At 43.1% G+C, this 26,123-nt stretch overlaps 2 protein-coding genes across 6 annotated transcripts in view; both read right to left on the bottom strand.

Annotated features, from left to right (window-relative positions):
* The window catches only part of LOC129379744 (calcium/calmodulin-dependent protein kinase type II subunit beta), a 41,169-nt gene extending 19,500 nt beyond the window's left edge, over nt 1–21,669 (bottom strand). For 2 of the 5 annotated variants that reach the window (XM_055060582.1, XM_055060579.1), the window contains exons 1-11: nt 21,115–21,667; nt 15,557–15,651; nt 13,756–13,815; nt 12,690–12,744; nt 12,139–12,204; nt 7,399–7,471; nt 4,087–4,189; nt 1,848–1,931; nt 1,669–1,763; nt 1,436–1,558; nt 339–422 (exon numbers count right to left, since the gene is read on the bottom strand). In XM_055060582.1, coding sequence (XP_054916557.1) covers nt 339–422; nt 1,436–1,558; nt 1,669–1,763; nt 1,848–1,931; nt 4,087–4,189; nt 7,399–7,471; nt 12,139–12,204; nt 12,690–12,744; nt 13,756–13,815; nt 15,557–15,651; nt 21,115–21,176 — 900 coding nt within the window. In that variant the 5' untranslated portion in view covers nt 21,177–21,667. Of the gene's footprint in view, nt 1–338; nt 423–1,435; nt 1,559–1,668; nt 1,764–1,847; nt 1,932–4,086; nt 4,190–7,398; nt 7,472–8,182; nt 8,256–12,138; nt 12,205–12,689; nt 12,745–13,755; nt 13,816–15,556; nt 15,652–21,114 lie in introns of all 5 variants that reach the window. The other 3 variants (XM_055060581.1, XM_055060578.1, XM_055060577.1) reach the window with 3 other exon arrangements.
* A 397-nt stretch (nt 21,670–22,066) lies between these two features.
* Nucleotides 22,067–25,996, bottom strand: nudcd3 (NudC domain containing 3). The gene is made up of 6 exons (XM_055060583.1): nt 25,643–25,996; nt 24,587–24,900; nt 23,935–24,067; nt 23,707–23,850; nt 23,439–23,627; nt 22,067–22,536 (listed from the first exon to the last, which is right to left on the bottom strand). The coding sequence occupies exons 1-6, from the start codon at nt 25,838–25,840 to the stop codon at nt 22,426–22,428; spliced, it is 1,089 nt and encodes a 362-aa protein (XP_054916558.1). The 5' UTR covers nt 25,841–25,996; the 3' UTR covers nt 22,067–22,425.
* Nucleotides 25,997–26,123: the final 127 nt, after the last annotated feature.

Below are 26,123 nucleotides of genomic sequence, written 5' to 3' on the forward strand. Positions count from 1 at the left end.
AGTGATCAAGTGAGACATTACACTTCCTGAAGATAAAATATTACTGCTTCATCTGGTTTTTCTAAGACATTAGAAATAATCTTTTCTTTTGAATGCTTAAATGCACACGCTAATTTTGCATATTGTGAAATTAAAATGAACCTACTCATGTGGAAATTCCTTTAGACCAGAATACAGTGTTTATGCTGAAATTTCGACACCCACTAAATCTACTTGCCTGGATTGCCTGTCACTTTGCTCATCTCTATTTCTATAACGCTGCTGAGTTTGTAAAACAAAATGTAGAGCAATAGAAGAAGAAACAAAATGTCTTCATGACCTATTTAGTGTTTTCACACCTTAAGTTTCCGCCTGGCGTTAAACTTCTTCAGGCACTCGACCGTCTCCTGTCTGTGCATCATGGAGGCCACTGTTGAGCGTTGCTGAGGGGGAAGAGAGAGACAGAGACAGAGAGATGCTGAAAATAAAACATCACAGTAGAGCAGCTTTGGCACTGACAGATTCATGTGGGCAGAAGCTGCAGGAGAGCCTCTGCTTTGCACAACACATTCTGTTGATTCTGAGGCTCCCGAGGTACCAGGCCTGAACAGATTCACGTTGCTCTCCGTGGATTCCGGCCAAAGTATTTTGAGGGATTTGCGAGGATGTGGAGCAGAGCCAGGCGTCGGTAAACACAGCAAACTGAACTACAAAGGCGAGATTTATCCAAGGGGCGATATTTGACCTCAGGTAGCCGCTGTTTGCAGCTGAATCTCAAAGCTGCTCAGAGCCAAATAGAAGAAGTGAGTCCTTCCTACAAAGACTTTATTTTGCTTAATGATAAATTCTGTCCCATCTTGAACTCTACAGTTGTTTTCCCATCTGATAGTCCGATTGCTTCGGTTAAGTCGGGGCCCAAAACTGCAACATTTGTTCCATCTCCAGCTCCTGAGATTCTCCAACCAAACTGAGACAGGTTTGCTTACAAAACCGTCATCTGGGTTTCCCAAAACTGCTCAAAGGCTAATTTCTGAATATCAAAGATATCTAAGACTTCTTTCACTCATTACTCTGACATTTGGCAAACAGAAATTATTTGGGTAATCTTGATTGACCTAAATAAGGAAAAGTTTAGTCTGATCTTTCACACAATATGTGCAAATATCTAGTTTCAACGTGCAACACCTTGAATGTAATACCTTGCAATACCTTCTGAGAGAGAAGTCACACTTTTGTATTTCTTTGACACTAATTGTCCAGAGAAAGCCGGGCCTGGTATCCGCTCCAGTCAGGGATGGATTGTGTGTTTGGGAACAGATGGTGGGAAGGCTTGGTAGCTTCCATCAGATGTTCTGAGACTCCCAATTAGGCCCTTACAAATTATTCAAAGTGGAGTTGACAAAATGTTGTTTTCTGTCAGCAGCAGTGGGGTTCTGGATGTGCGAATGCCACTTACGCAGACCCACGGGTGCTTCAGAGCCTCTTGGGCAGTGATTCTCTTGGCAGGGTTGATAGTCAGCATCTGGTTGATCAGATTTTTAGCTTCAGGAGTCACCGTGTCCCACTCTGGAGAGGGAAACTAATCAGATCCATACATACACACACACACACGCACATTCAACAAATATGTAAGCAGCGATATTTTTTCCATCTCAAATGATTGAAAAGCGAAGGAGCAAACAAGCTCACATCGTACGCTCCGGCTTTGATCTGCTGGTAGAGCTTGTGCTGGTCTTCGTCCCAGAACGGAGGGTACCCAACCAAAAGAATGTAAAGGATGACGCCTACACACAGGAATACATCTGTCTAGAGTGACGGGCGAGAGAACAAGGAGGCGGCAAGCATGACAACGTCAACAAAGAGCTTACCACATGCCCAGATATCTACAGGTTTACCGTACGCCTCCTTCCTCAGTACTTCTGGAGACAAGTAGCCAGGAGTTCCTGCAAAGCCTGCAAACAGAAACGAGGGGAAAGTAGGACGCACATTCTTAGCATCTGGGTTTCTTTTCATACAAAGAGCAGGTTTTTTTTATACAGAAGACACTTTTTACAGGTTCGTCTCAACTGATAAGGATATTGCATAAAAGTGGAAAATGTCAGTCATCTCAGTAAAGTGAAATGGTTTATTTTCATCGAGATTCACAGAACAGAGAGTTAACACCGTCACACATAAACCAGCTAACAGATTCCTCATTAAAAACATTTACAGGCAGATGACTCCTTTTCAAAATGAGTCAGAACAACCTTAAAGACATTTAGAGACAAAAGCATCTTCAGCTTCATGAATTTCTGAAGCTAAAGAAAAAACTGGTTCCACGTGGCAGGAGGAGATGAGCCTGTGGTTCTGTGTCGGTGTGATGGACACCCAGCTTTGACAGATACCTCAAGGTCATCTCTCTTGTTGGGTCTGGTGTCTCTCATCTTCCTTTTGGCTACAGTCCATAGATTCTCTAAAGGTCAGGGGAGTTTGCTGGCCAATCAGGAACAGGACCTTTGGCATTGCCGAGATTTTCCAGGTCCAGCCGGAAAATCAAATCATCTCCATTCAGCTTATTGGCAGAGGAATCATGACGTGCTCCAGAGTGTCCTGGTAAACAGCTGCGAGGACTGGACTTCAGAGAAGCCAGTGGACCAGAACCAGCAGGTGACATGGTGACCCAAACCGTCACTGACGTCACTGACTGTGGACACGTCACTCTGGACTTCAACCCAGGTGGATTCTGGTCCTGTCCACTCTTCCTCCAGACTCTGGGACATTCCACCAGCTGTTTGCTAAATCCTGCAGGCTAGTTTGAAGGAGCTGAGTGGGCGGAGTCGCGGGGCAGATGTTTGTGACTTACATGCATGAAAGAATCAAGGCAACACACCTGGAATGTTGACATATTAATGCCCCTTTAAGTGAGACGTGCAGCTAATTTAGTCTGAACTAAAAACAGGTACTGGAGATTAAACGGTAAAGATTGGTTTTTCATTTTGTCTCCATTTTTTCTGCATTTACATAAATTTCTAAATTAATTTCTTTAATAATATATTAAGTTGATAAAATTACACAATCACAATTGAAACACATCATTATCCCTTTGACTTGCAGAAAAGTTTCACCTCGACACTATTTAATAAATGATATTTAGCGCTCTCCTTCTTTCTGGTGTTTAACTGGGATTGTGCTGAATTCCTCCAGAGCTGGAACCTTTCTGCCGCCGTCTCGTCTTTAAAGATTAAACGATCTGGCTGCCTTCGCTCTCAGAGGCAAACTGTTCCTGGCGAGTCTTAATGAGTTTTCTCCCTCCACCGGCAGCGTTACGACTGCAGCTTCCTGCCTCCGCTGGATCAATCAGCGGAAACTGCTTCACTTGAACCTCAAATATTGACACGTCTGGATTTTGTCTGGCTTGCCTGAGCGGATTTGGAGATGGCGGACGAAGACATCTTAATCAGTTGGCTGGCAGCCGTATTTGACAGAGGAGAGATTAGAAAAGTGAGACTCTCCACCCATCTACAGGAGAGACTAGCTTTCAGTGTTTTGCGTGGAGCGAACCGCTGATGAATTGGCTAGGAAATTTAAAAAAGCTCAAATAAATAAGAAGAATAAATATGTCCGCAGCAAAGAAAGCGAGTTGAGATGTTTTCCACTGCAGCTAAGAAATGCTTCAGATAATCACAGCAGTGAGTGCTGCTCAAAAATAGATGACATCCAGGCAGAGCTTTTACTTTGGCGCAGCCTCTTTATGCATCTGTGCCTTGGCTCTGGACCGACAGGAGGAAATGTGAAGCACTTGTTTCAGTTTGTGACAAGCACTTTTCTGTTTGCTTCCTGGACGGAAAACCATCAACTTTGTTTTGAATTTTTTTTCTTATTATTCTTTAGATAATATATGGGGAAAATAGAAGACGTAAGGCCTCCAACCGGATCATTTGTTAAGAGGAGAGGAAGAAAGCGCGCTCAGAGGAGGAGCTTGGACCTAGGAGGCGGAGCTATGCTCACCCGCACGGCTGAATGGTTGCCATGGAGATTAAACATGCATGAAAGAATCAAGGCAACGCTGTTTTTGATGAGGGAATAACATCATGACATGAAGTAAACCTGTGTGTGTGTATAACTTACCAAACCAAGCCTGCTGTTCTCCTTGAACCTCTATAGCCAGTCCAAAGTCAGCCAGCTTCACAGCTGCATTCTTACACTTGCTGGCCAGCAGCAGGTTCTCCGGCTGCAGGGGGAACAAACGCCACAGACAAACAGTCACATCGGTTCTGCAGGACGCCGGCTTTGTTAACGGAGCCTGGCTGGGATCTGAGCCAAGCAGTTCGCTTTGACCAGCAACCGGGTCAGGAAGAAGAAACTCCACAACGTCTGGAGAAATCAGCAACCTGAAGAGTTCAGCCTGACGGGTGGAGAACCGACTTTTCCACATTCTGTCACCGTAGCCACCATGTTGAGCATGAGTGTCAACATGCCAGCACATTTCTAGGTTTAGAAATGGTAATTTAATAAATCGCGCATTATGTACAGTGATATTGTGTTATACTAATCGTTGTACTTTTAATAACAATCATGGTGTAGATCCCAAATATGAATTTAAATTGAAATTTTGGTGAATAAACACCAAACCTTTGATCATTTAGTCACCTTTTCAGACTCACAGCCTGGACTCTGGGCTACGAGGCAAAACGGTTCAAAAAGTTTTATTACATTTTGGGTCGATTGCTGCATGACACAATGATGTTGTGTTACATTTTAAAACCCTACTTCATCACATTGTAACTAATGCAGCGGTACGTCATTGTGTTCACTGTCTTTTGTTTTGCTTTTGTGTATTTGGGTCTTTCTTTGTGACTTTCTCTCTCTTTGGTGTCTGCTTTTACACCAAAACATGAGCTATTTTCGTCCTTCGTCTCTATAATATGCCTTCATGTTTGTTTTGCAGATCTGTTCTCTTTATTTCTTCCAGTGTGTAATACCTGATTCAAAAATTGTAAGTATTTTTACTTGTATAATTAAAGACAACACATTTATATTGATAAAAACTAACCCAAAACTCCTGCCCCCTTATTGTTTCCATGGCTTTAAAGGAAGCTGTGAGGACTAATAATAGCTGTGGATGTCACAGGCAGACAGATGGAGTTGAAAGTCTTTTTGTTGTTTTTTCTTTTCATGCAGGACAGAAGACAGCTTGTCTGTTTGAGGTAGTGGTGTCTGTGCTGTTGATGAGACCGAGGAAAGACGCACTGACCGATCTGATGAATCGAACTGTAATCTGTTAGCTGCATGTTTAGCTGGAGCACGGACGCCGCGCCGTCTGCCGCTGGCTGATCCAAACACTTCAGATAAAAACATTCATTCTTTCCTCGTTAGTCAGCCGCCAGCCAGTCTGCAGCTCAGTGAGGAGCTTTCTGTTTGACGGAAGTTGTTCCTTTCTACTCTCACCCTGTGCTTCCTATGTAATTTTCATGCAAGCGTTTGAGTTTATTGGAAAACGTTTGGATTTCTGGAATCTGACTGTATGTTACAATTCACCGACAGGAATCAGATGCACCTGTTTGGGATTGTAAAGTTACACAAAGAAAAATGAATAGCCATGTCTTTAGTTCTTCCGTTCTATTTATTTGCCACCACTGTTCCAAACACTTTGGCTGCGTCTTTGGTAGATCAGGTTAACTCAGGATCCAGATGTCACCAATAATAACTCAGTTTCCACCATTGTAATAATCAAAATAAATCCATTTTTGTAATATACTGTACAACTTTCTGCAATGTAAAGAGCTGGCCAATAAAGACGGTCCAGTCCTTCTGATAACTGATAATAACTGTTAACTATGAATCACAGCTTTCCTTCCCTTCTTTAACGTTTATATTTCCATGTAAAACACGGTTCATCCTCCGTATTAAAAATAAATGTGACATTGGCGAAAACACCCCACTGCCAATTTGATTATTAACTGAACACTTTTTATTATCAGTAAACTTTAGGACTAACTTGTTAAAAAAAACCTGATGATAAATTTCCTCCTATAGTTTACTGACACGCCCTTAATTACACCTCTGTGTTGCTACGGTAACATGACATTTTCATTCGCTTGTCCTCTGCTGAGAAAAAAAAACCCCAGGTTATTAAACATGAAGGTTGTCTTGGAAACAGTCTATTTGGTAGGAAACATGCAGGACAGTGAAGAGCATCCACAGTAACTCAGATTGGTGGCAACATCTGTACTGTCATGCATTCGGGCCCAGAGACGTGCGCAGACATGCTGACTGTTGGACACTTTCACTACACTTACCACGTCCCAACATCCAGCACCAGTCAGACAAGGTGGACAAGGAAGGAAAAAGGAAGAGAATCTGCAAAGTTTCAGACAGTCAGCAGGCGAAAGCTTTCTGAAACATGAGCATCCATCACCGACTGGTGCGGATTTCTGGTTTAGTGAGAGGCTGCTTTGTATTTCGCCATCACTTTATGTTTTTATTTCATTTTCCGCTGGTAGTTTAATGGAGTAAAGTTAGTGTCAACATGAAATGTACGTGCAGGAGTCCATTTGTTTCTGTGTTTTTCAGAGATCACGTGTGAGATCAGAGGCAAAATCACTAGCACCAATCACAAACGTCCGAGTGCAAACCTTTGACCCTGACGTCACAACGACACGGAACATCGATGGAACGTCACACTTCGCTCTGAAGGAAATGCAGCTGGAAAAATGAAGGTTCAGCGGCTTGAATGCAGTCAACCAGAAAACTGTTGAGGTTTTAACTCAGAAATTAAAATTCATCTAGTTGATTTAACAACAGGAGACTAAATGTTTAGTCAGTGTTTCCTAAACGTGTCGGTGGAAGTGTTGATGAATTAACTGATCAATCAGTAACATGGAAAATTAAAATGAGCTCAATTTTCATTTTGTCAAATATTTTGTGGAGGGTAATTTTGTCTACAGAAACTTCAAAATCCATTTTTATTAATGGTTTCAGGTTTTTGTGGGGTTTATTTCCCTTTTTCTGTACTGGTTTTATTTGTTGTATTTCATTTTGGATATTTAAAATGTCCTCCGGTTCCAGCATGGAGTGTTATTCTGTACAAAATTTAAGTTCAAATGTTTTGCACTGTTAAGGCATTTTCAATTTATTAGTTGAAAACTGCACCAAAACGAGAATATTACCGTTTATCATTTCCAGTAACAATTCATCGTCCAGCAAACTTTGCTGTCTCCACAGGCCTGGTCACCAGTATAAATAACTTTTCTTCAGCTGAGTGAAGTTAGAAAATGCACAGATGCTCTTCCTTTGTTCAACAACCGACTCGCTTCGCCTGAACTGACAACAGCGGTTCACAGTTCGCGTCTCCTTTTCTTTTTTCCTGATTTTAAAACTGAACAGCAAAGAGAGAGACACACACACACACACACCTACACGCCCCTGCAGGTGACTCACCTTGAGGTCTCTGTGTACCACCCCCATCTGATGGCAGTGGAGCACGGCCTCCAGGATCTGCTGGATGCAATGACTGCATGCAAACAGCAGGGGGAGCAGGTTAGTCCAAACACACTCAGGCCATCTCATCTCGGTCACATTCATGCAGAGGCTCCAATCACACACACACACACACGTATTCCCACTCAGAAGGATCACTCTCAAACACACACACACACACACACACACACACACACACACACACACACACACACACACACACACACACACACACACACACACACACACACAACCTGCCTGTGAAAAAACCCAGGCAGGCGACACACAGCGAGACCCCGCTCTGCCTGGGAGACCCTCAGTCTAACCTGCGTTTTTCACAGTAATTTATTCACAAACAGCCGCAGCGCCACATTTGACTTCCAAGTTTCAAGCCTCTGCTTTTTGAAAATGCCTACCTTTACACCCTCTCTCTCTTTCTAACACACACACACACACACACACACACCGTCTCACACATACTCACTCTCTTTTGCTCAGAGGCTCAGTGGGTCATGTTGCCAGGACCGACAAGAACTGATCATTTGGGTTTAAAGTAATGCAACAAGAATCCTAAAAGCAAAAAGCAAAAAAACAAAAAAAAAAACAACAACCTGCAGACAGGCAGACGCACACGGAGACAGACAGACAGCAGGCACAGGCTGATTGTTTTAAAATCACAGGCATGTTTCAGAGACACAAGCATGTAAATGCAGGGACACGATACGACACAATGAGACACACACACCTTGAGGTCCCTGTGCACTATGTCATGTTGGTGGGTGTAAGACACACTGTCTAGAATCTGATGGATACAGTGACTGCGGAGACAAAACGACAAGGTGAACAGCAGGTAAAAGAGACGACAAGGAGAAGGAGAGGGTGGGGACGGGGGACGGGAAGGGACAAAGGGTCTTCAAGAAAGAAAAACTGACACATTAACACACACATTACACTCTACAGGGATGTAAGCCTCCAGCTCTCGGCTCTTGCACAGTTTTCAGCAAAATATGTACAGGCTGCTCTCTGCAATCTGCTGACTGGACAGACATTTCATTTGTGTTTACATGAATGCTTTTTGATTCATGTAAACTTCTAAAAAAGACATGAGTGCAACTTCCTTTCTCACAAAATGCAAATAAAAATGGATTTAAAGTAAACCTAGCAGCTGTGTGTTTTCTCTTCTGTCTTTGGTAAAAGACGATAAGCCATTTCTCCCGCCAGTACTAGACTTGTGTGTTTGTTTTGGTTTTATTTACCCAGAATGCCCTGTGCTGTCATCCGCTTCGTGCTTTAGGCGCGGTGTCCCGTCTGCTTGGCATTCACACATACATAGAGTTCACTTCAGCCAAGCAGAGATCTTAGTTTGTGGGTGGACCAGAGTTTACTTTTTTTGGTCCACATCAGACTTTGAACGCACATTCACACCTCCATAAATGAACTGGACTTTCTAGGTAAACAAACTAAAGTTTAATTAAAGTCAACCAAACAGGGCTGGTGTGAATACAACCTAAGTTAATACTTAAAGTTAAAACTTAGGGTGCAGGTAACTTGAACTGCAACGGAAACAAGTTACAAAATGAATTATCAACAAGCCATATCAAAGCAGAGCGCAAAATAGCTAATGTTAGCTTAGCACTTCAAAAAAAGGGCTCAAGGTGAAAAGATCTACAGCAAGAAGTCAGTTTATTGAAGACTGCAGTTGTGTGTTCAGCCAGACGTCTCATTAGAAACATGGTGAAGCTAGGAGTGTGTGAGGCGACGTGGTGGAAAGACATTACAGTTTCCTGGAAAGAGTTAACCCAGGTGGAGGAGCACATTGAGGCAGAAACTGCAGAGTTGACAGAATGTATCAAAAATGGCAGCGCTTTGTTCAAAGTGGAATTGGTGAGTTATGTGTTATACAAGCACAATACCAGGGACTTGGTGTCAGGAAATGCTGTAAGCAGCTTTGATATTCATCAGACACCATAAAATCCTTGGGGAACATCCCTCGTTGTATTTCTTTCAAAAACAACAAAACTGTTGTTGTACCATCTTTGGGACAGCTGTAACTGAATGTTTTCACCGCTGAGAGAATTCAATTGAAATTCGGATAAGGCCATAAAAGCTGAATGATCAAAATGGACTCTGGTCTCTGGGCAGTTGACCTTCAGTTCAAAATGAACCAGTGATACAAAACATTTTCTGAGCTATTTCTAAGGAACATCCATGTGAATAAAGTAACCAATTTTCTTGTTTTGTATCTACACAAAAACACTTAGCTTCTTATTTAAGCAACATCACAACCAGTATTTTGGTGCACATATTTGTATCTGGTTTGACTAACCCAAACCAGAAAATATCTCTTTGCTATGTCACATTAACATTACACATAAACATTGCAGAATTTGCCAGGTGGAAAATGTTCTTTCATTGAATGAATCATATTTAGTATCCATATTTACCATCTCAGCAGGCTGGAAACCGTCTTACCGTCATGGAGGACTGCGGTTTGTGCTAAAGGAATAGTTCAGATGTTGTGGCTATGAACTGTCTTCTGGCATATTTGTTGTTCAGACATGGAAAAGCTAAAGCTAATGGCTGGCTAGTTTAGGGCCACAAGTAAAGCACATTTCTACCAGACCAGTTTAGTTTGTCTTCATATTGTAGTTCCTCAACAGTTCCTCAGAAAGATTTTGCTTTAATCTACTTTCAACAATTTTTTTTGCACTTTAACTAGGACTTTAACATGCACTCAAACTTGTTTTGTTTTTCTATTGTTACAGTTTGTCATGCCAATATGTGTTGCATGTGTATTGCACACGGCTAAGAAGCAAACTACTCATGATGTTAGCATTGGAGAGGCTAATGACTAGCAGAATAGATTAGCATAACCTCAGCCACTGGATAACCTACTCTCTCTGCTGTCCATTAGCATGGGTTATCATTCCACCCGCTAATGACTAGCATGCTTACGCTGATCAATTACTGGATAAGTCACTCTAAAAAATGAATACTTTGATCAAGATGTATTTAATGCATGTCAGCAACATGTACTCGATGTGTTGGGATGTGATGTTTTGACAGAATTTACTGGGACCTTGCATGACATCAAGGCTAAATAATTAAACATAAAAAATACATACAAAATATGATGTACTTCACAGTTCTTCACACTCCCACACACAAACATCCAGACTAGTTAACATGGAATCAAGGAAACAGAGCGGGCAGCACAGGAAGATCATGATATGCAGAAATGATGCCCTTTAACAGAAAGTAAGCAGTAATCTTCTTCTGTTTGCATCAAGATTCTGCTGACTGACCAATTTACATTCATGATTGGAATAACTTTATCTATAATAGTATATTATATTATTATTTTGTAATGATTCAGAGAAAGCTGTCTCCACATCCTCAGCACAAAGTTGAGTTTGTCCACAGGATGGACTCACTCTGCCAGAGTTGCCTCTTTATCACTGACTCTTTTCTGTGGTATTCATAGACTGGCGTCAAAGTGTAGCCATGGATACAAGGGAGTCTGGCTTGGGAATGTTAGGGTCTCATTTTTGCCTTTTGAAGATCTTATGATCCTGTTGGCCTATACAAGCCCTTTAAAAGAAAGCAAGCAGGATTTGGAGTCTTGATCAACGAGAGAAGAGAGTAGAGGATGGACTGTGAGGCAGATGGACAGAATATTTGACTCACATTTTTGCTAGGGGGTTCTAACTGTTCAATGTATGTATGTGTACTTGGAAAACTATTAAAATGATAAAAAGATAAAGTAAAAAAAGAAGGAATATTTGAATCAAGGTAAAGTATGATCTGTAAATTTAAAACCAGCAAATCCTCTGTAAAAATGACATTATCTTTCAACGAATGGGCTTTTCCATTAGAATGAACAAAAATGAGCCAGAAAATTTGGCAGCAGGTGCAAAGAGTGACAAGATGACCAACATGACATATTTATGGAGTTTTGAGAATAGAGAATCTCTCATTATCCCTGCGTCTCTCTTCCTTTCAATGCCACTGTCCCCTTCTATTCTTCTTTCTCGCCTCCACAAAACCGCCTCCTTGCGCAAATTGATTTCGGTCTCCCTCCTGAGGGGCTGCAGCGTGGGCGTGTGTACACTTTTTGTTTTTTGCTTTTTTTGTGTGTGTGTGTGTGTGTGTGGTGTGGTGTGTGTGTGTGTGTGTGTGTGTGTGTGTGTTGTGTGTGCGTGTGTGCGTGCGTGTGTGTGTGTGGTGTGTGTGTGTGTGTGTGTGTGTGTGGGTGTGTGTGTGTGTGTGTGTGTGTGTGTGTGTGTGTGTGTGTGTGTGTGTGTGTGTGTTGTTCTCTCTGTAAATTCCGACTCTGGGGGGTGGAAGCTCCCTTCGACCTCCATTTGGCTCGCAGAAAGAAAGAAACAAAAAGAGAAATGAAACGGTGCAGAGATGGGATCCATCAGAGACCACAATGCGCAATGCCCAAAAACAGACGTCACCGTGCAATGTGTCAAACATTTTCTGCCTAAACGAGAGGAGAGCAAACTCTCTGGGCTGCTGGAGGACTGCAGAGGCTGGAGGAGCGACACGTGGAGGGGAAGGATGCAGAGGAAGTGTGTGTGTGTGTGTGTGTGTGTGTGTGTGTGTGTGTGTGTGTGTGTGTGTGTGTGTGTGTGTGTGTGTGTGTGTGTGTGTGTGTGTGTGTGTGTGTGTGTGTGTGTGTGGAGGTGGGGTTACCTGGCGTCTGCTTCGCTGTAGTACTCCCGAGCCACGATGTCCTCAAACAACTCCCCTCCTGTCACCCTGAGAGACGGAAGGGATGGAGTTTGAAATTACACACTTCTGTTTCACTCACAGACATGCATACACACACACACACACACTCAGGAATAGGAGGGGGATGTCCTCATTAGGGGGAAACCCCGGCTGCAGGATTCTCTCTGACAGTGTTGCCATGGAGACTAGCTCCAGTGCGGGGGAGCTGTGGCTGCATGTGTGTGTTAGAGTGTGTGTTAGAGTGTGTGTGTGTGTGTGTTAGAGTGTGTGTTAGAGTGTGTGTGTTAGAGTGTGTGTGTTAGAGTGTGTGTGTTAGAGTGTGCACGGCGCTAAGCGGGAGCCGCAAGCAGTGAGGGGGGGGGGTGTGTGCAGTTATGTAATGGGAGAGAGGAGGTGGGAGGGGGAGAGGGGGGCAGAAGCAATGCAGAGATGGGGATGTAAAGTAACGCGTGGAGGTGATGGAGGGCTAAAATCGGCGCAGAGCAGCGCAGGGAGCAGGTGTAGAAACTTACAGGTCAAAGATAAGGTAGTGGAAACCTTCCTCTGAGATGCTGTCATGGAGTCGAACTGCAAGAGAGGCATCAAGATCATCCTTAAACTGAGGCCCACATCATGTCTGTCCACTTTAGAAATCAGAGATGCACTGATGCGATACGAATATCAGTAAAGGACCCGATATTGAGAAAAAGGATCCTAGATCAGGAATCGGTGACAAGTTGTGAGTTGTTGCAGGCATGCAAACGCTGTAGTACTCCCTACTATGCGCAATGCCCAAAAACAGACGTCACCACATGCAAAAGCCAAATGTGTCGATTCTGTCACAGCTACGCAATCACTTGGCTTTGTGTTTATTTAATAAATGGAAACTGTTAGGTCATTTTATACAGATCAAAGATAGATTTATAAAAATGTACAACCATAAATCTTATTTTTTTATTATTGTTAAATCCTGATACAGCAGATCAGATCAGGGGTTTGCCGTCTTAAAATAAAACGGCCAAATAAAACTCACAAATGTCCGACAACATTTTGAGAAAATGACCACTTCCCATTTTCTGTCATCATTTTTAAAGCACCAATTTATTTCTATTTTTAGGATTTAAAACATTTAACAAAAAAGAGGATGGACTTTTTTTTGTCTTTGGGATGGAAATGATTTAAGAACATTTTTTTGCAAAAAGCACATACATTTCAACCAGATAACAATAAAAACATAGCTGAAAACATATTACTGGTTCAATGCAGATTTTGCAGAAATAAACTGAAAAACTGTTCAAAACTTGCATTGCTTTTTGGCTGCTTCTTTTTCACTTTTAGTCAAAATGCTTGATTGTGGAAGAGTCACTTGTTGCTTCTTTTTGGTGATGACAGTAAAGCCAAAGGTGCACTAAAGCACAGCTTAGGACCGGATCTTTGTCTTCTTCAAATGATTTTTCCACAAAGTTGCTCCTGTTCAGTTAGGAGGCAACTTTGACATAAGAAGCAGATGAAGCTTTATTTTCCCTCAACACATTCAATGTTGGCGTTCGTCAGCAAAAGAGTGCAGCTTCTGAATGCTGGGGATTTGGAAAGGCTCACCGATGTTGGGGTGTTTGAGCAACCTGCAGATCCTGGCCTCTCTCTCCAGCTTCTGGTGGTCTGAAGCGACAGAACAGAACAGAGACGGTGGATGCTACAGACAACAGGACAGGGAACTGCTTTCATTTATTATCCGACTTTTATGATTACTTTTGTGTGTGTTAGTTCCTGAATGTGGCTGGAATTGCAACTACGCTGCAAAAACTTCTACTTCTTGATAAAAGGTTTCTTATTTATTATCTTATTCTAAGATATCTGCACTAGAAAGTAGGCCAACAGTCCTTGGTAAGATTTTGTGTTTTTGCAGTGGAAAGAACGCGAGAAAGCAAAAAGTGGCAGAAATGAAATGGGGAAATTAGACGAGAACCAACATAACAGACAGAGCAGAACGGGGTTCGGAAAGCACAACAAAAGGAACCAAGAGAACAGCAGAAGTGAAAACACACAAAACGAAGAGCGGGAAGGAAAGCGAAGGAAGACGAGGGAGAAGAAGAACAAAACAAGAAAACAAGCAGAAAGAGGAGAAATAGGAAAATGGAACAACAAACGTGAGCAAAAGGACAAACCGAGACAGAGGAGATGTGAGGGTGAGTTACCCCCCACAAAAAAATCTGTTTTTCACCCGAATGACAGCTGGCCATGCCCTGCAGCTTACACACACACACACACACACGCACACACACACACACACACACACACACACACACACACACACACACACAGATACAGCTGTTTCAGCCACAAAGTGGGAAGCGGTGAAGGACTTCATCCTGCTAGAGCAGAGGGCAGGATGGAGAGCAGCTGTCATGTTTTTAATAAAGGTGCCATGATGCAGACGTCAGCTCAGTCTCTGCTCTGAGTGTTAATAACACCTCTGCTTCTATTTTCAGAAGCTCTCCGAGGCTCTTGCTCATTATTCGATGAGCATTACAGGAGCGGGAGAAGAAGAAGCAGATGCTGCTTCATCGCAGTTGGACTGACAGGGACGGAAATAGAAGTGAGGAAAGAGGAGAGAAACGTGGATAAAATCAGATACTGTTTGCCTTACATGACATGCAGCCCTGTGAAAAATGTTTAGTGCTGACAAGTTTATGGTGCTTTTTTTGGGGAGGAGGGTTGCTTTTGTTTGTCTCATTTAAATGTTCTGGGTCCTCACTTAATACGAAATATAGATTTGAAAGATTGAATTTCTTGGGGGGAAAGTAATGGCCTCCTAAAGCTTCGACTGGAAATCAGGACATTTTGGCCACATTTTGCTGAATATAATGAAATGGATCTTTTATAATGATAAATAGTGGTGAAAAAATTCAGTTAATATAACGTTCAAATGCTGGGAAAGACGATAGTTTTAATAAAACCACATTTTTATTATGTATTTTTTACTTAATCTGTTGATGCAGAAAACTCCCATGCAAAATTAATATTACATTTTTGTAGACTGAACTGATCGTTCAGTCTACAAAAATTCAGCTGCCGTTTCAATCACTGTAAATTTATTCACATGTTCATTCACATGTTTTTTAAAATAGTTATTAACTTATTGTCTGTGGTTTTCATGGGAAAACTGGTAACCATGGCGGTAAAAATGACTGCTCTGTGGGGGGTCTGAGGCGGGGGGGTTTCAGTGTATATACCTCAAAGCTTTTCATTTGTTTTCCGAGGAACAGACATGGAGGCTTTACATGCTGGGAACAAACAGGCACTAGGATTCGCTAAAGTGGAGCTTTGAGGATCCGGGACACGCAGACAGACGAGACGCCGCTGCGTCTCCTCGCCGCCGCGTCACTTTTCTTTTCCTCACCTCGGGCAGAGAGCTTTTTGGTGTTGATGATCTTGGCGGCGTACTCTTGGCCTGTGCAGAGTTTGACGCAGCGTCGCACCACCGAGAAGGCCCCCCTGGGAGACAAGAGACAGCAGAGGAAGGGAGAGACGGGTCAGCCGCCGCTGGAGCTGCGTCAGCATGGACACGGCCGTCTCAGAGGTCAGACGCTGACCTGCTGGGCCCAGGGGTGACGTCAACAGGAAGCGCGTGAAGCGCTGATCCAGGAGTCCAGTCCAGTCCTGATCTGTCCCTCGGTTTGCTGGACCAACCAGATTTTAGCTAAAGTCGCCAGCTTGTCACTTTTCTGACCCTCATTCGTTCCCTCTTGTTTTCTCCTTTTACCCAGAAACTCCAAAAACAGAGAACGATTTTCACAGCCCTACGCTTTGTGCTGGATTTGTTGTAACTTCTTACTTTTTGGGGGGAAAGTAGTTGGAAAGTCTGCTTGCATTGTGTGCTGCGTCTGTCCAACTGCAAACTCCAATGGTTTGACAAGCATTAAGTTTGTTTCAGACCGATCAGACAAAGATCCACCACATAACAAGGGATTTATTTTTCTCCTCTATATCACGCAAGAACCTCAAACCTCCTAATCCTAATCCCTTCCAAACATCTATGTTGGACTTCAGGTCAACCCAGCGTTCCAGTCGGTGTCCTGTTGTCAAGATGTTGTGCCTGAATGTCTGACAATATCTGTCAGAGTACTATGCAAAATTTGCAATTCACGAACAATATCCAAAGATTTGAATATCGTCACCGTCCTGAAATATTTTTCAGGAAGACGATGACGTTATTCACAGCTTTAAATATTAACTCTGGGGGTAAAAGTGTGAGCTATGTTCAGAACGGAGGCCTCAGGCTGTCACAGGTTCAAGTCCTGGACCCCATGACCTTTACCGCGCGTCTTCTCCCTCTATTCCTCTGCCACTAGTGCAAACTAAATCTAAAAACACCACTGTAGTTAAAACCTTGACTGTATTTCTATAAAAACGTTTCATTTTTTAGAAAAAAACAGTTCAGTCGTGAGACGATTTAGGGTCACAGGTTGTCGACTTTTCTCTCATCCCTTCCAGTTCTGCAGAACAGAAGCTGATCCCATGAACTCGGAGTTACAGTACACTATAGTTGGTTTCTGGTTGTTACTGCATGACGAAACTTTACTGTAATGAAAAACAAGCCGATGAAGCAGCAGGAACTTCAACCACTAAAGGTTCACAAGTCCGTCCTTTAAAATGAATCCTATTTTTTAAACTGAGCCTCTCAAAGAAAAGTGGAACAAACTAAAACAGTTCAAATCCACATCATTAAATCTGTTTTTTCTCAAGCTGTCACATAGCAGACACTTTTTTTTCTTGCTTAGCAAGCCAAGAAAAGTGCTGAAAAGGAGGAAACTGCTCTGAGCTTTTGATCTCCTCAACAGAACCCTGACCCCATTTTACACTCTCCTGCTTCAGATAATATGAGGAATCCTGTTCATCTTTAAATCCGCCCGTTTCGCTTCACTTCAAAAAACGGCTGCTGCCGCTAGCTGAGCCTCGTTTCCTGAATCAAATCCAGCTCTGATGAATCAGATCCTCTCTGGCTTAATCAAAGTATTACATGATTGTGGAGAAGGAAAAAGTGTCGCGTTCAGAGGTTTAACTCGCTTTGCAGGATTCAATTCCTGCTCACTTTAGCCAGTTGCTAACTAGCTCTTTTGTTAGCATTTAGCTACAGAACTCCTGAAGCACATGACATGTGCTACACATGCTGCCATGTTGCACTGGTTCATGTGAGTAGATGGCATGCGATATCCTGATGCAGTGCTTCATCAATACTAGAAATCGTTTTGGTTATGCTTTAATATTTAATGACGTCGGCTGGAAAATCGGCAAATGCAAAACCCATTTCTCCCATTTCACAACTCGTTCCACTTTTATGTTTTCAACTGAAAAACTGTTGCATTTTTCAAAGCTGTCAACAGGATTGCCAGCAGGTTTCTGTAATCTGTAATTTAATTGCAGTTTGTACCTGTAATGTCATTACATGTGTCATGAACCATCTCTAACCGCCTGTTTACTGTGTGTGGTTCAATTCCATATTTACTGTCATCGAATCGCCTGAAAACGTATTTCAGTTTAGTTTTAGAGTCTCAAATTTCATGTGGACACTAAAAGAAAAGCCTTTGACTGCCAGCTGTTGAAAGTTAAAATGTTATTATGCAACAGTTGGCTCACTAGTAAATGTCAGTCTTTTTTTTTTCTTCTAATTTCAGGAACTAAAATAAAAATACACATTAAAGTTCATTCTACTATCAGTTGTCTGCTGGCAAGTCTGGGTGGTTTTTGTTGGGTCATTTATTAATTGACTGACCTCATTTGTATTCATTTATTATTTGGAAGATATTCAAAGGGTTTTGCACCCTGCCATCGTTTTCTTTTTTTCTTTTTTTTTTTTTTTTTGGGGGAACATCTGAACTGTGTTGTGAATTCATCAGATTCTTTGTGTTTGATAACAGATGGAAAACTGAACGCAGGAACCGAATCGGAAACGACTCGGGCTTTTTCTGTATCGCCTTCAAATAGCATCGAATGCAAATCAAAGCTCAGAATCGGTGAGTCGATTGAGTTGCGAGCAAATGTCAGCGTTACGTCATCGCAGCCGCATGTGACACATCTATTGTATTAATAATCCCACTCTGAAGTGAGGCTCGGATCTTTTGCATCTGCTAAAAGTAGTATCTAAGCAACGGCAGCAAAGTGTCTGATGCATGACGACCAAAATAACTCCAGTGACACCCGGAGCTCCGTTCTGGGCCTAAAGCGTCTCTCTGAAGCGCTCAGGATCACCTTTGTTCACCGAATCCTGCAGAGACCGACGGAAATAACCGCCTCTGTCATCCCGAGATAATTTTATCCCACTTCAGCATTGTTACACAATGAGACATTCACTCCCAGAAGCCCATCTCTCTCTCTCTCTCTCTCTCTCTCTCTCTCTCTCTCTCTCTCTCACAGGCTGCATACATTATGAGGAGGCCGGGTGAGTGAGCGCGACACGCGCTGGCCGTGGAAAACAGGCAGCAGAAGACCCGCGTCTTCTTCTAGCCGGGTCTTCTGCAGGGCAGGTGGGAGGCAGCAGGAGGGCCCCGGGTCTGGGGCCAAAACCCTGGATTAGTTCATCTCAGAGGGCAGCTGGTGTCTAACCTGATCACAGTTCTTCAAACTCTAGGCAGCCACAAAACCCTCCCTAAAGGCACAGAGGATGGTTAATGTTCAAAAAGAAATATACTACTACTACTACTAATAATAATAATAATAATAATAATAATAATAATAATAATAAGGTATGAGTGAATTTCCAGCACAAAAAAAAGTCTCAGGAATTTTCCTTTTAAAAAAATCCCCTGAAATTTCTGAGTTTGAAAAGTCAAAAGTTTGCTAGAAAAATCTCAGACTTTCTAGAAAAAGAAAAAGAAAAAAAGAACTGAGTTTCAAACTCAGAAATTTTGGCGGAAGTTCAACAGTGTTTGTGATTTTTAATGAGTGACATATTACAATATGCTTCTTCATCAACAAATGTGAACCCGGATGTCAGGACTGATTTATGCATTTTTGACATCCTCAACAACTAAATAAACGACTTCAAACATTCTGGAGAAACTTAGGTTTTCCTAAGATGCTTTTCAAGAGTCCATCCCCCCCATTATCTTGTTGTAATGGGTTGTTCTCACCACAGGGTGGCAGTACAAATGTCAAGCTTTAATTCAAAATACACTGTAAATTAGCGGCCTTTTAACGCTAAACAATAAAATTATGACAGAAAAATATTATAAGCTATAAAACAAAAACTATTTGACAATATTACAGTAAAACATTGACAACAGCATCAATTTTTTGCCAATTTTTTGTGACACAAGGTGGCGGCAGCATGATTCTGTGGGGATGTTTTCCCTCAGCAGAGTCAGGAAAGCCTGTCAGTTGATGGGAATATAGGCAGACAATACACAACAAGCCCCATAAAGCTCCTGTTTAGATCCAAGCATGGCCCAGTCAAAGTCCAGAGCTATGTCCAATTTACAGACACCCTCTAGTCCGACTGAGCCTGAGCCGTTTCAGAAAGCAGAATGAACAAACACGTCAGTCTCTTAACGTACAACTCTCACAGAGTCACACTACCAAAATAAGGCTGAGTATCGACTCAGAGGGTTGAAATACAAATGCACACCACACTTTTCAGATTTTCATTTTTTTATTTTTGGCAAAAAAAAAAAAAGAAAAAAAAAGGTGAAAAACTAACCTATCTATTTCCTCCCACTTCACAATTACACTCAGCATAGGGGTGGGGATTTGTCATATCATATCGTTTAATATTTATCGTGATATGTTTCACATTCGCTGATGTCATTATAAATTACAATTAATGATGTCACTGCCAAAATTACCGGTTTTACTATTTTCTCCTTTATCGTATACCAGGGTTGTGCCATGCAGCCACCTAAGACAGTGACAATAAATCATTACTTTTATTGATATCGCAATAGAACCGCAAAAAAAAAAAAAAAAAAAAAAAATCACAATAAAACTTCCTACAGCTCCGGGTTAGTTTGCCATTTATACATTTGGAGTTTGGGACTGGAATACGACAAAATGAGAAAAAGTTTGGAGTCAAAAACAAAAAAGAAAAAAAGTCAAGTCCCAGAGAGAGATTCACCGAGCCAGAGCGGGGAGTCAGTCTGAAATAAAATCAGACACAAGCAAAGCGCCAACAAGGATCTGGAGCAGCTCCAGCCTCTCCAGCAGATCCTTTTGTTTCAAGCTTGTCTTTCCTCGTGTGACAAACAAAATAACTGATAAACTAATCAGGGTTTAATAAAATGGACATCTCAACTTCCTTCCTTCTCTCTCTCTCTGTGTTTTCCTGTTGTAGAATGAATGTTCCTGTGAGGCAGACATTGCAGAGAGATCCTCTCTCTCTACCCACGCACAGCCTGACAGAGACACTGAGTCCACTTCGCATCTGCCCACTGAGGGACCCGTCGCCCTCTTCAGACTCTGGTTCTGTCTGCAGACACATGTTCCAAAAATAATAAGAAGAATAAATGAAACCACAAGGCACACCTCATTAGACTCCCTGCAGATCATTACAGCAGATTCAACACATGACCCCCCACACACACACACCCACAACCCCTCCTCTATGTCAGGCCTGTTTGTCCCTAATTAGCCTCTGGGCATGAGGAGCTGAAGAGGAAGAGGAGGAGGAGGAAGAGGGGATGCCCAGGAGTGATTCTTGCTTCCTTGGACTCATTTGATGACTCTCCTCAAATTTCTTCTGCGTTTTAAAGAAGTCCAAAGGAAAAAGAAAACTAAATAAATGAAGAAAAAATAATTTAAAAAAAGCTTCTTCTTCTTTTTTTTTTTTAGAAAATTCTGGAGCATCTCTTCAGATTAGAGGGAGGTGGAGGAGAGAGGGGGGATCTCCAGACCTCCATCCCTAAAGCCGCGTCCAGGACCGGGTCATGCAGGCGGGCATGCAGGACACACACAACGCGGACTTACTTGCCGAGCTCCTCGTAGAGCTGGTACTCATCTGTAAAGCGAGTACAAGTGGTGCTGGCCATGACGCCTTGATGCTCGGACTGGCCGGAGTGCTTGTGTGTGTGGTGTGTGTGTGTGTGTGTGTGCGTATGTGTGTGAGGGGAGTCCCGAAATGCTGTAGCTGCGGACCTTTTTTTTTTTCCTGTTTTGGTGGCTGTGGTGGAGGGGGGCTTCAGTCTCCGCCCACCGCGGCGCTCCGGACGGCTGAGTGGTTGCGCTGCGGCCCGGTGCGCTCTCACGGTCCCCGGCTCTCTTCGCTCCGCTCCAGAGGCAGGCGAGCGGCGGCGCGGACGCTTTAAATACCGGGAGGAGACGCTCACTGCATGACGTGATCCTCCGGAGAGGGAGGAAGGAAGGAAGGAAAGTGGGAAAACACGAGGGGAAAGCGTGGAAACCACGGAGAGGGGAGGGGCTGTTGGGATGTTTCATTCGGCAACGCTCGATCAAAAACCGCAAATAGGTGTCTGTCTCTTTAAGAAGCTCCTGGGTGAAGATCCCACTCAATTCAAATCTTGTCAGTGAGTTTCCAGAGGTCTTCAAAATGTTCACAAAGTCCCAGCCACACATGGACCTAAAACCAATGAATGGGGCCACAAAAATCTCATGATGCACAAACATTTACGGACTTGCATCCATTTCATTTGATTTTATTAATTAGCAGAGGGATGATCTTTGGTGACCTCTGGAAACTTCATTCATATCTTCTCTATCTTTTAAATTGAAAACTGCAAAAATAAAATGTCAAGATTTAAGGTTTTGTTTTTTTGTTATATATATTTAACATGTTTTTATTCAACAAGTCATTTGAAAAGCTCTAACCCAAACAATCATCCCATCAGGTCGTCCCTTCGCTAATGTTGTTGGCAGCTGTTTGTCTTCCTTTGACTTTTATAATTAGACAGAAATTGATGAGTTGGTGGGAAAAAAATCCTTTATCTCTATGACATTTTCCAGCATTGGTTCCACAGATAAAAGCAGATATTTGCAGCAGGACTGGGTTGAATCTCCAGAAACTTTGGTTAAGATGTTTACCAACAGGGGGAGCTGGTTCCACAAAATCAAACCAGAAAACAGAGAAACAGGCACAACGGATCTCAATAAATAATAACCGAACAAAGAAAGCCGTTCACAGCCTGGTGTTTGCCATCAGGACGCGCCTCTGTCACTATTCTCCTTCCGCTTGTCTTGTTTGATGATCCTATCCGTGCGCCGTCTGACCGTCCTGCGATGCTGTCCCGTAGATAAAAGTGAGTCGTTTCGTCTTTGGCCCGATCAGAACTGCACGGCGCTGGGCGGGATGTCAAACATGGATGGGTCGAACTCCTGGCCCTTGAAAGGTGAGCCCTCTGCGTCCCAGCCCTTCTTCAGCATCTCATGCACTTTCTAGGAGCCAAAGCACAAGCAGATGTTAGCCTGAACACCCGATGGGTTAAAAATCACTTTGTGATTTGGTTTTAGTCGGATTTGAGGTTGAGGTCCGCTTTATCTGTTAAAATTGCATGAATCGAGAAAAGAAAAAGTTTGATTCAAAGTATTTCCACTAAGAAGAGGTTCAATCGAAATTGGTGCATTTTGCAAAGCTGCGACAGAAACACTTTTTCCGAATAGTTAAGTAATTAAAAATCCTGGCAGCGACAGATAAATCAGATTTATTTGCGACTCAGCCATGATGCTAGTATTCGCCTTCTATCAGCCAATCAGAGGAGACGTCGGCGTCTTATTCAGGCTTCGGAGCGACAAACCCCGCCCAGTTGGGAGCGTGTACTGTTTTGGGGAAATTGTAGACGATGTTTTTACAAAGGAGTTATGGATTCAACATGTTACAACGACACACATGGTTTTTATGAACTGTGACGCTCAGAGCTCTGGTGGAGGCAGCAGCACATTGTCCCACACAAATGTGCTCTCCTGTTGCAGAGGACAGGAAGTCTGAGTTCCTGAATTCAAAGACGACGACAGGAAGTCCTCTACGACAGGACTTCCTGTCGTCGTCTTTGTCATTTTCACCAGTAGTAAAATCAGCTGTTGATCATGTGACTCACATGATATGAAAAAAATTTTCCATTGCAGTTTTATGAAATACATTTATTTTGATACACCAAAAAACACCATCTGAGCGCAAACATTTTTAATGTAAAAAAAACCAACAAATAGTGTTTTTTTTGTTGTTGTTTTTTTTTAATTGGCGCATTACCATTTAGGAAATGTATTTTTGTATTTTCAATTAGCACAGTGCGATGGTTAACGGATGCGCGGCTATTACAACATATGTTGATGCTCCTCACCATTTCGTGACTCTGCGGTTTCCCCTGCTGCTTCTGGTGATAGTCGAACGTCAGCCTGTCCAGAACGGCGTGCTCTTCCTCGTCGACCGTTGCCATGGAGCGCTCGCGGTTGATCTGGTTGATGTCGATCTCCTTTTCGCCTTTCAGCACCGCGTTCCACCAGACCTCGGACGTCTTGTTGAGAGAGAGCTGCGGCGGGGTACACCTGCCGGGTTAGCCTGGGTACTAACGCGCAGCGGCGTCAGACTCTTGAGAACGCCGCACTCACCAGCACGCACTTCCCAGGCTCCAGACTCCACAGAGAGTCTTCGGTGTTGATCTTGTGCGTGAACTCTCCCTCCATCAGCGTTCTCTCCTCCGCTCCGTCCCTCACGCTCACTCGCAGGCCGCCGCTCTGCAGGCTAACGCTGACCTGAGGGACGGTAGCGGGCAGCGGTTAGCGCCGCGACGACGGACGAGTCCGGACATGTCAGGAGGTGGAATGGACTCAGCTCACCTGTCTGCCCTTCACCACCGTCTTGGGGACGAACACGCGGACCTCCACGTCGGTGTAGTCTTGAGACCAGCTGTAGTTTTCCCGCACGGCTCCGTTGTAACTGTCCGCGTTGGACTGGAACTCATTCTGAGGTCTGAAACAAGACCATGCACAAAAAAAGGATTTAGAAAAAAATTTATTTACTGATTTAAAAGGCAAACATAGGCAGAAATCATTTTCAAGTGATTCACCACAAATGACTTTGCTCCCCTTTATTTCAAACGTTACCTTCGAACCTTTGAACACATTTTCGAACACATTTTCTCCGCCTTCCTCAAAAGGAAATTTCATTTGTTATAGCATGATGCTGCCACTGGAGGGCAGCGTAAGACAATTTCAAAAAGTCAAGCTCTGTTAGGAGATTTAGCTTTAACATAGATTTAGATTTTATTTGGCAGTGTTGTAGAACGAGAGATTACAAAACATATTCACCAGTATAAGTAAATGATCATCTTTTTAATATTTATAGAAAAATAAATGTTTTACCGTTTGTGTCATTCTATACAGATTTTGTTGCATTGTCTGTGGGTTTTTCATACGGCTTGAAAGTTCTTTATGGGGGATGGAAAAGTTTGGGAACCCGAGAGCTGGAACATGGCGGGGGGGCACTCACCTGTCTTCTTCTGCTGCTGCTGTACGGTTAGCTGCTCCCTGTCCTTCCTCACCTCCTGGTCCGCTGCTAGCAGCTTGTGATCTCCCAGACTCTCCAGAGGCTGCAGGAGCTGAAACTTGGCCCGCGTCAGAGGAAGCTCTCTGAGTCCGCGACGGCTCCACGCCGCTCTTTCCCTCGGTGGCCTGGAAGGGCTCACAGGACACCTCCACCTCCTGGGCAGCAGGGGGAGCACGCGAGCTGGCCTCCCTCTTCTGCTGCTCGCTCAGCGCTCGCGCTCTGTCGTGTTCCGCCAGCTTCTCGAACAATCCAAATGTCTGGAGAGGATGAACGATCAGAACATGTGGCCTGATTAAAAGTAGGAATAGAGATGAAGCTGCTGCAAAACGCAGAGTCAGCGATACACTGTTAGGAGAAAGTGTTTGGAAATGAGAGACAGATATAGATGTATCCGTTTAATAGTTTCTCTTCATGTCAATTCCATATTTAGAAGTTAAAATATGCCATTCATTCCAATATGAACTGAATGGCTTCCTCCACTACCGCTGCTGCCACTGGTCAAATTACAGGCAGACTACAATTCTAAAACAGTGCAGAAAATCTTAGTGGTCGTTCACTGCTCCTCCTCCTGTTCACTGATTGGTCAGGTTGAAATGCTACCGAAGGAATCCAGTTGAATGGGAGAAATTTCAGCATGTCTGTGAAGCGAGATGTGAACTGAAATTGAGCGGAATTCCAGCAGAAGAAAGATGCAAAATCACAAAGTGTAAAAAAATAAATCCAAGTTCAAGGACTGACTTGGCCTGTAAGTACACTTTAACTAAATTAACATTTTCCTGCAAATATTATTCATTAATGTTGATGTAACTTGTCTAAAATGTAAATTGTTGGCACATTTTCACAATCAATGCAATTATTATTATTATTATTATTATTATTATTATTATTATTATTATTTTAATTACAGGATGTAATGTGGGTTCAAAGGCGTGAAATTCAGATTAAATGACAGTTTTCCGGGTGGTCGTTGCCATGACGCCTGTGTACTTAAAAACTCACCTTGAGCACCATCTTCTCCGCCACCCCGGGGGGGAAGCCCATCCTGTCGTCAGGACCAGACAACAGCCGGTAAAAGTCCGTCTTCCGGTACAAAAAGCCAAAGTAGATCTGCAGAAAGTCCTGAATGTTCCCAACGTGCTGGAGGATCCCCAGCAGAGCGTTGTCGTACATCTCCGTCATCTCCGGCGGCGACGCCATCCGACCGTCCAATGGTTCCGTCTGTCAACAAACCCGAGGACTGTTCAGTCCGACAGTCGAACACCGTCAGGACGCAGAAGTTTGCGAATAAGCGGGACGAGTTGAGCTTTCTTCACCAATGTTTTCCTCTTTCCAGAACAATACACCTGGTTCCGGTTATTGGGTTTCAAAATAAAAGTCCACTATTCTCTATGGAGATTTTCTTTGTTTTTCCTAGACTGTATGTTAGACTGAAGACAGTCACGTACAGCTACAGCTGATATGGTGGGCGAATTGATGCAAA

The sequence above is a fragment of the Poeciliopsis prolifica genome, unplaced genomic scaffold (genome assembly GCF_027474105.1).
Source record: "Poeciliopsis prolifica strain line A6 unplaced genomic scaffold, Auburn_PproV2 SCAFFOLD061, whole genome shotgun sequence".
In the NCBI taxonomy this organism is placed as follows: domain Eukaryota; kingdom Metazoa; phylum Chordata; class Actinopteri; order Cyprinodontiformes; family Poeciliidae; genus Poeciliopsis; species Poeciliopsis prolifica.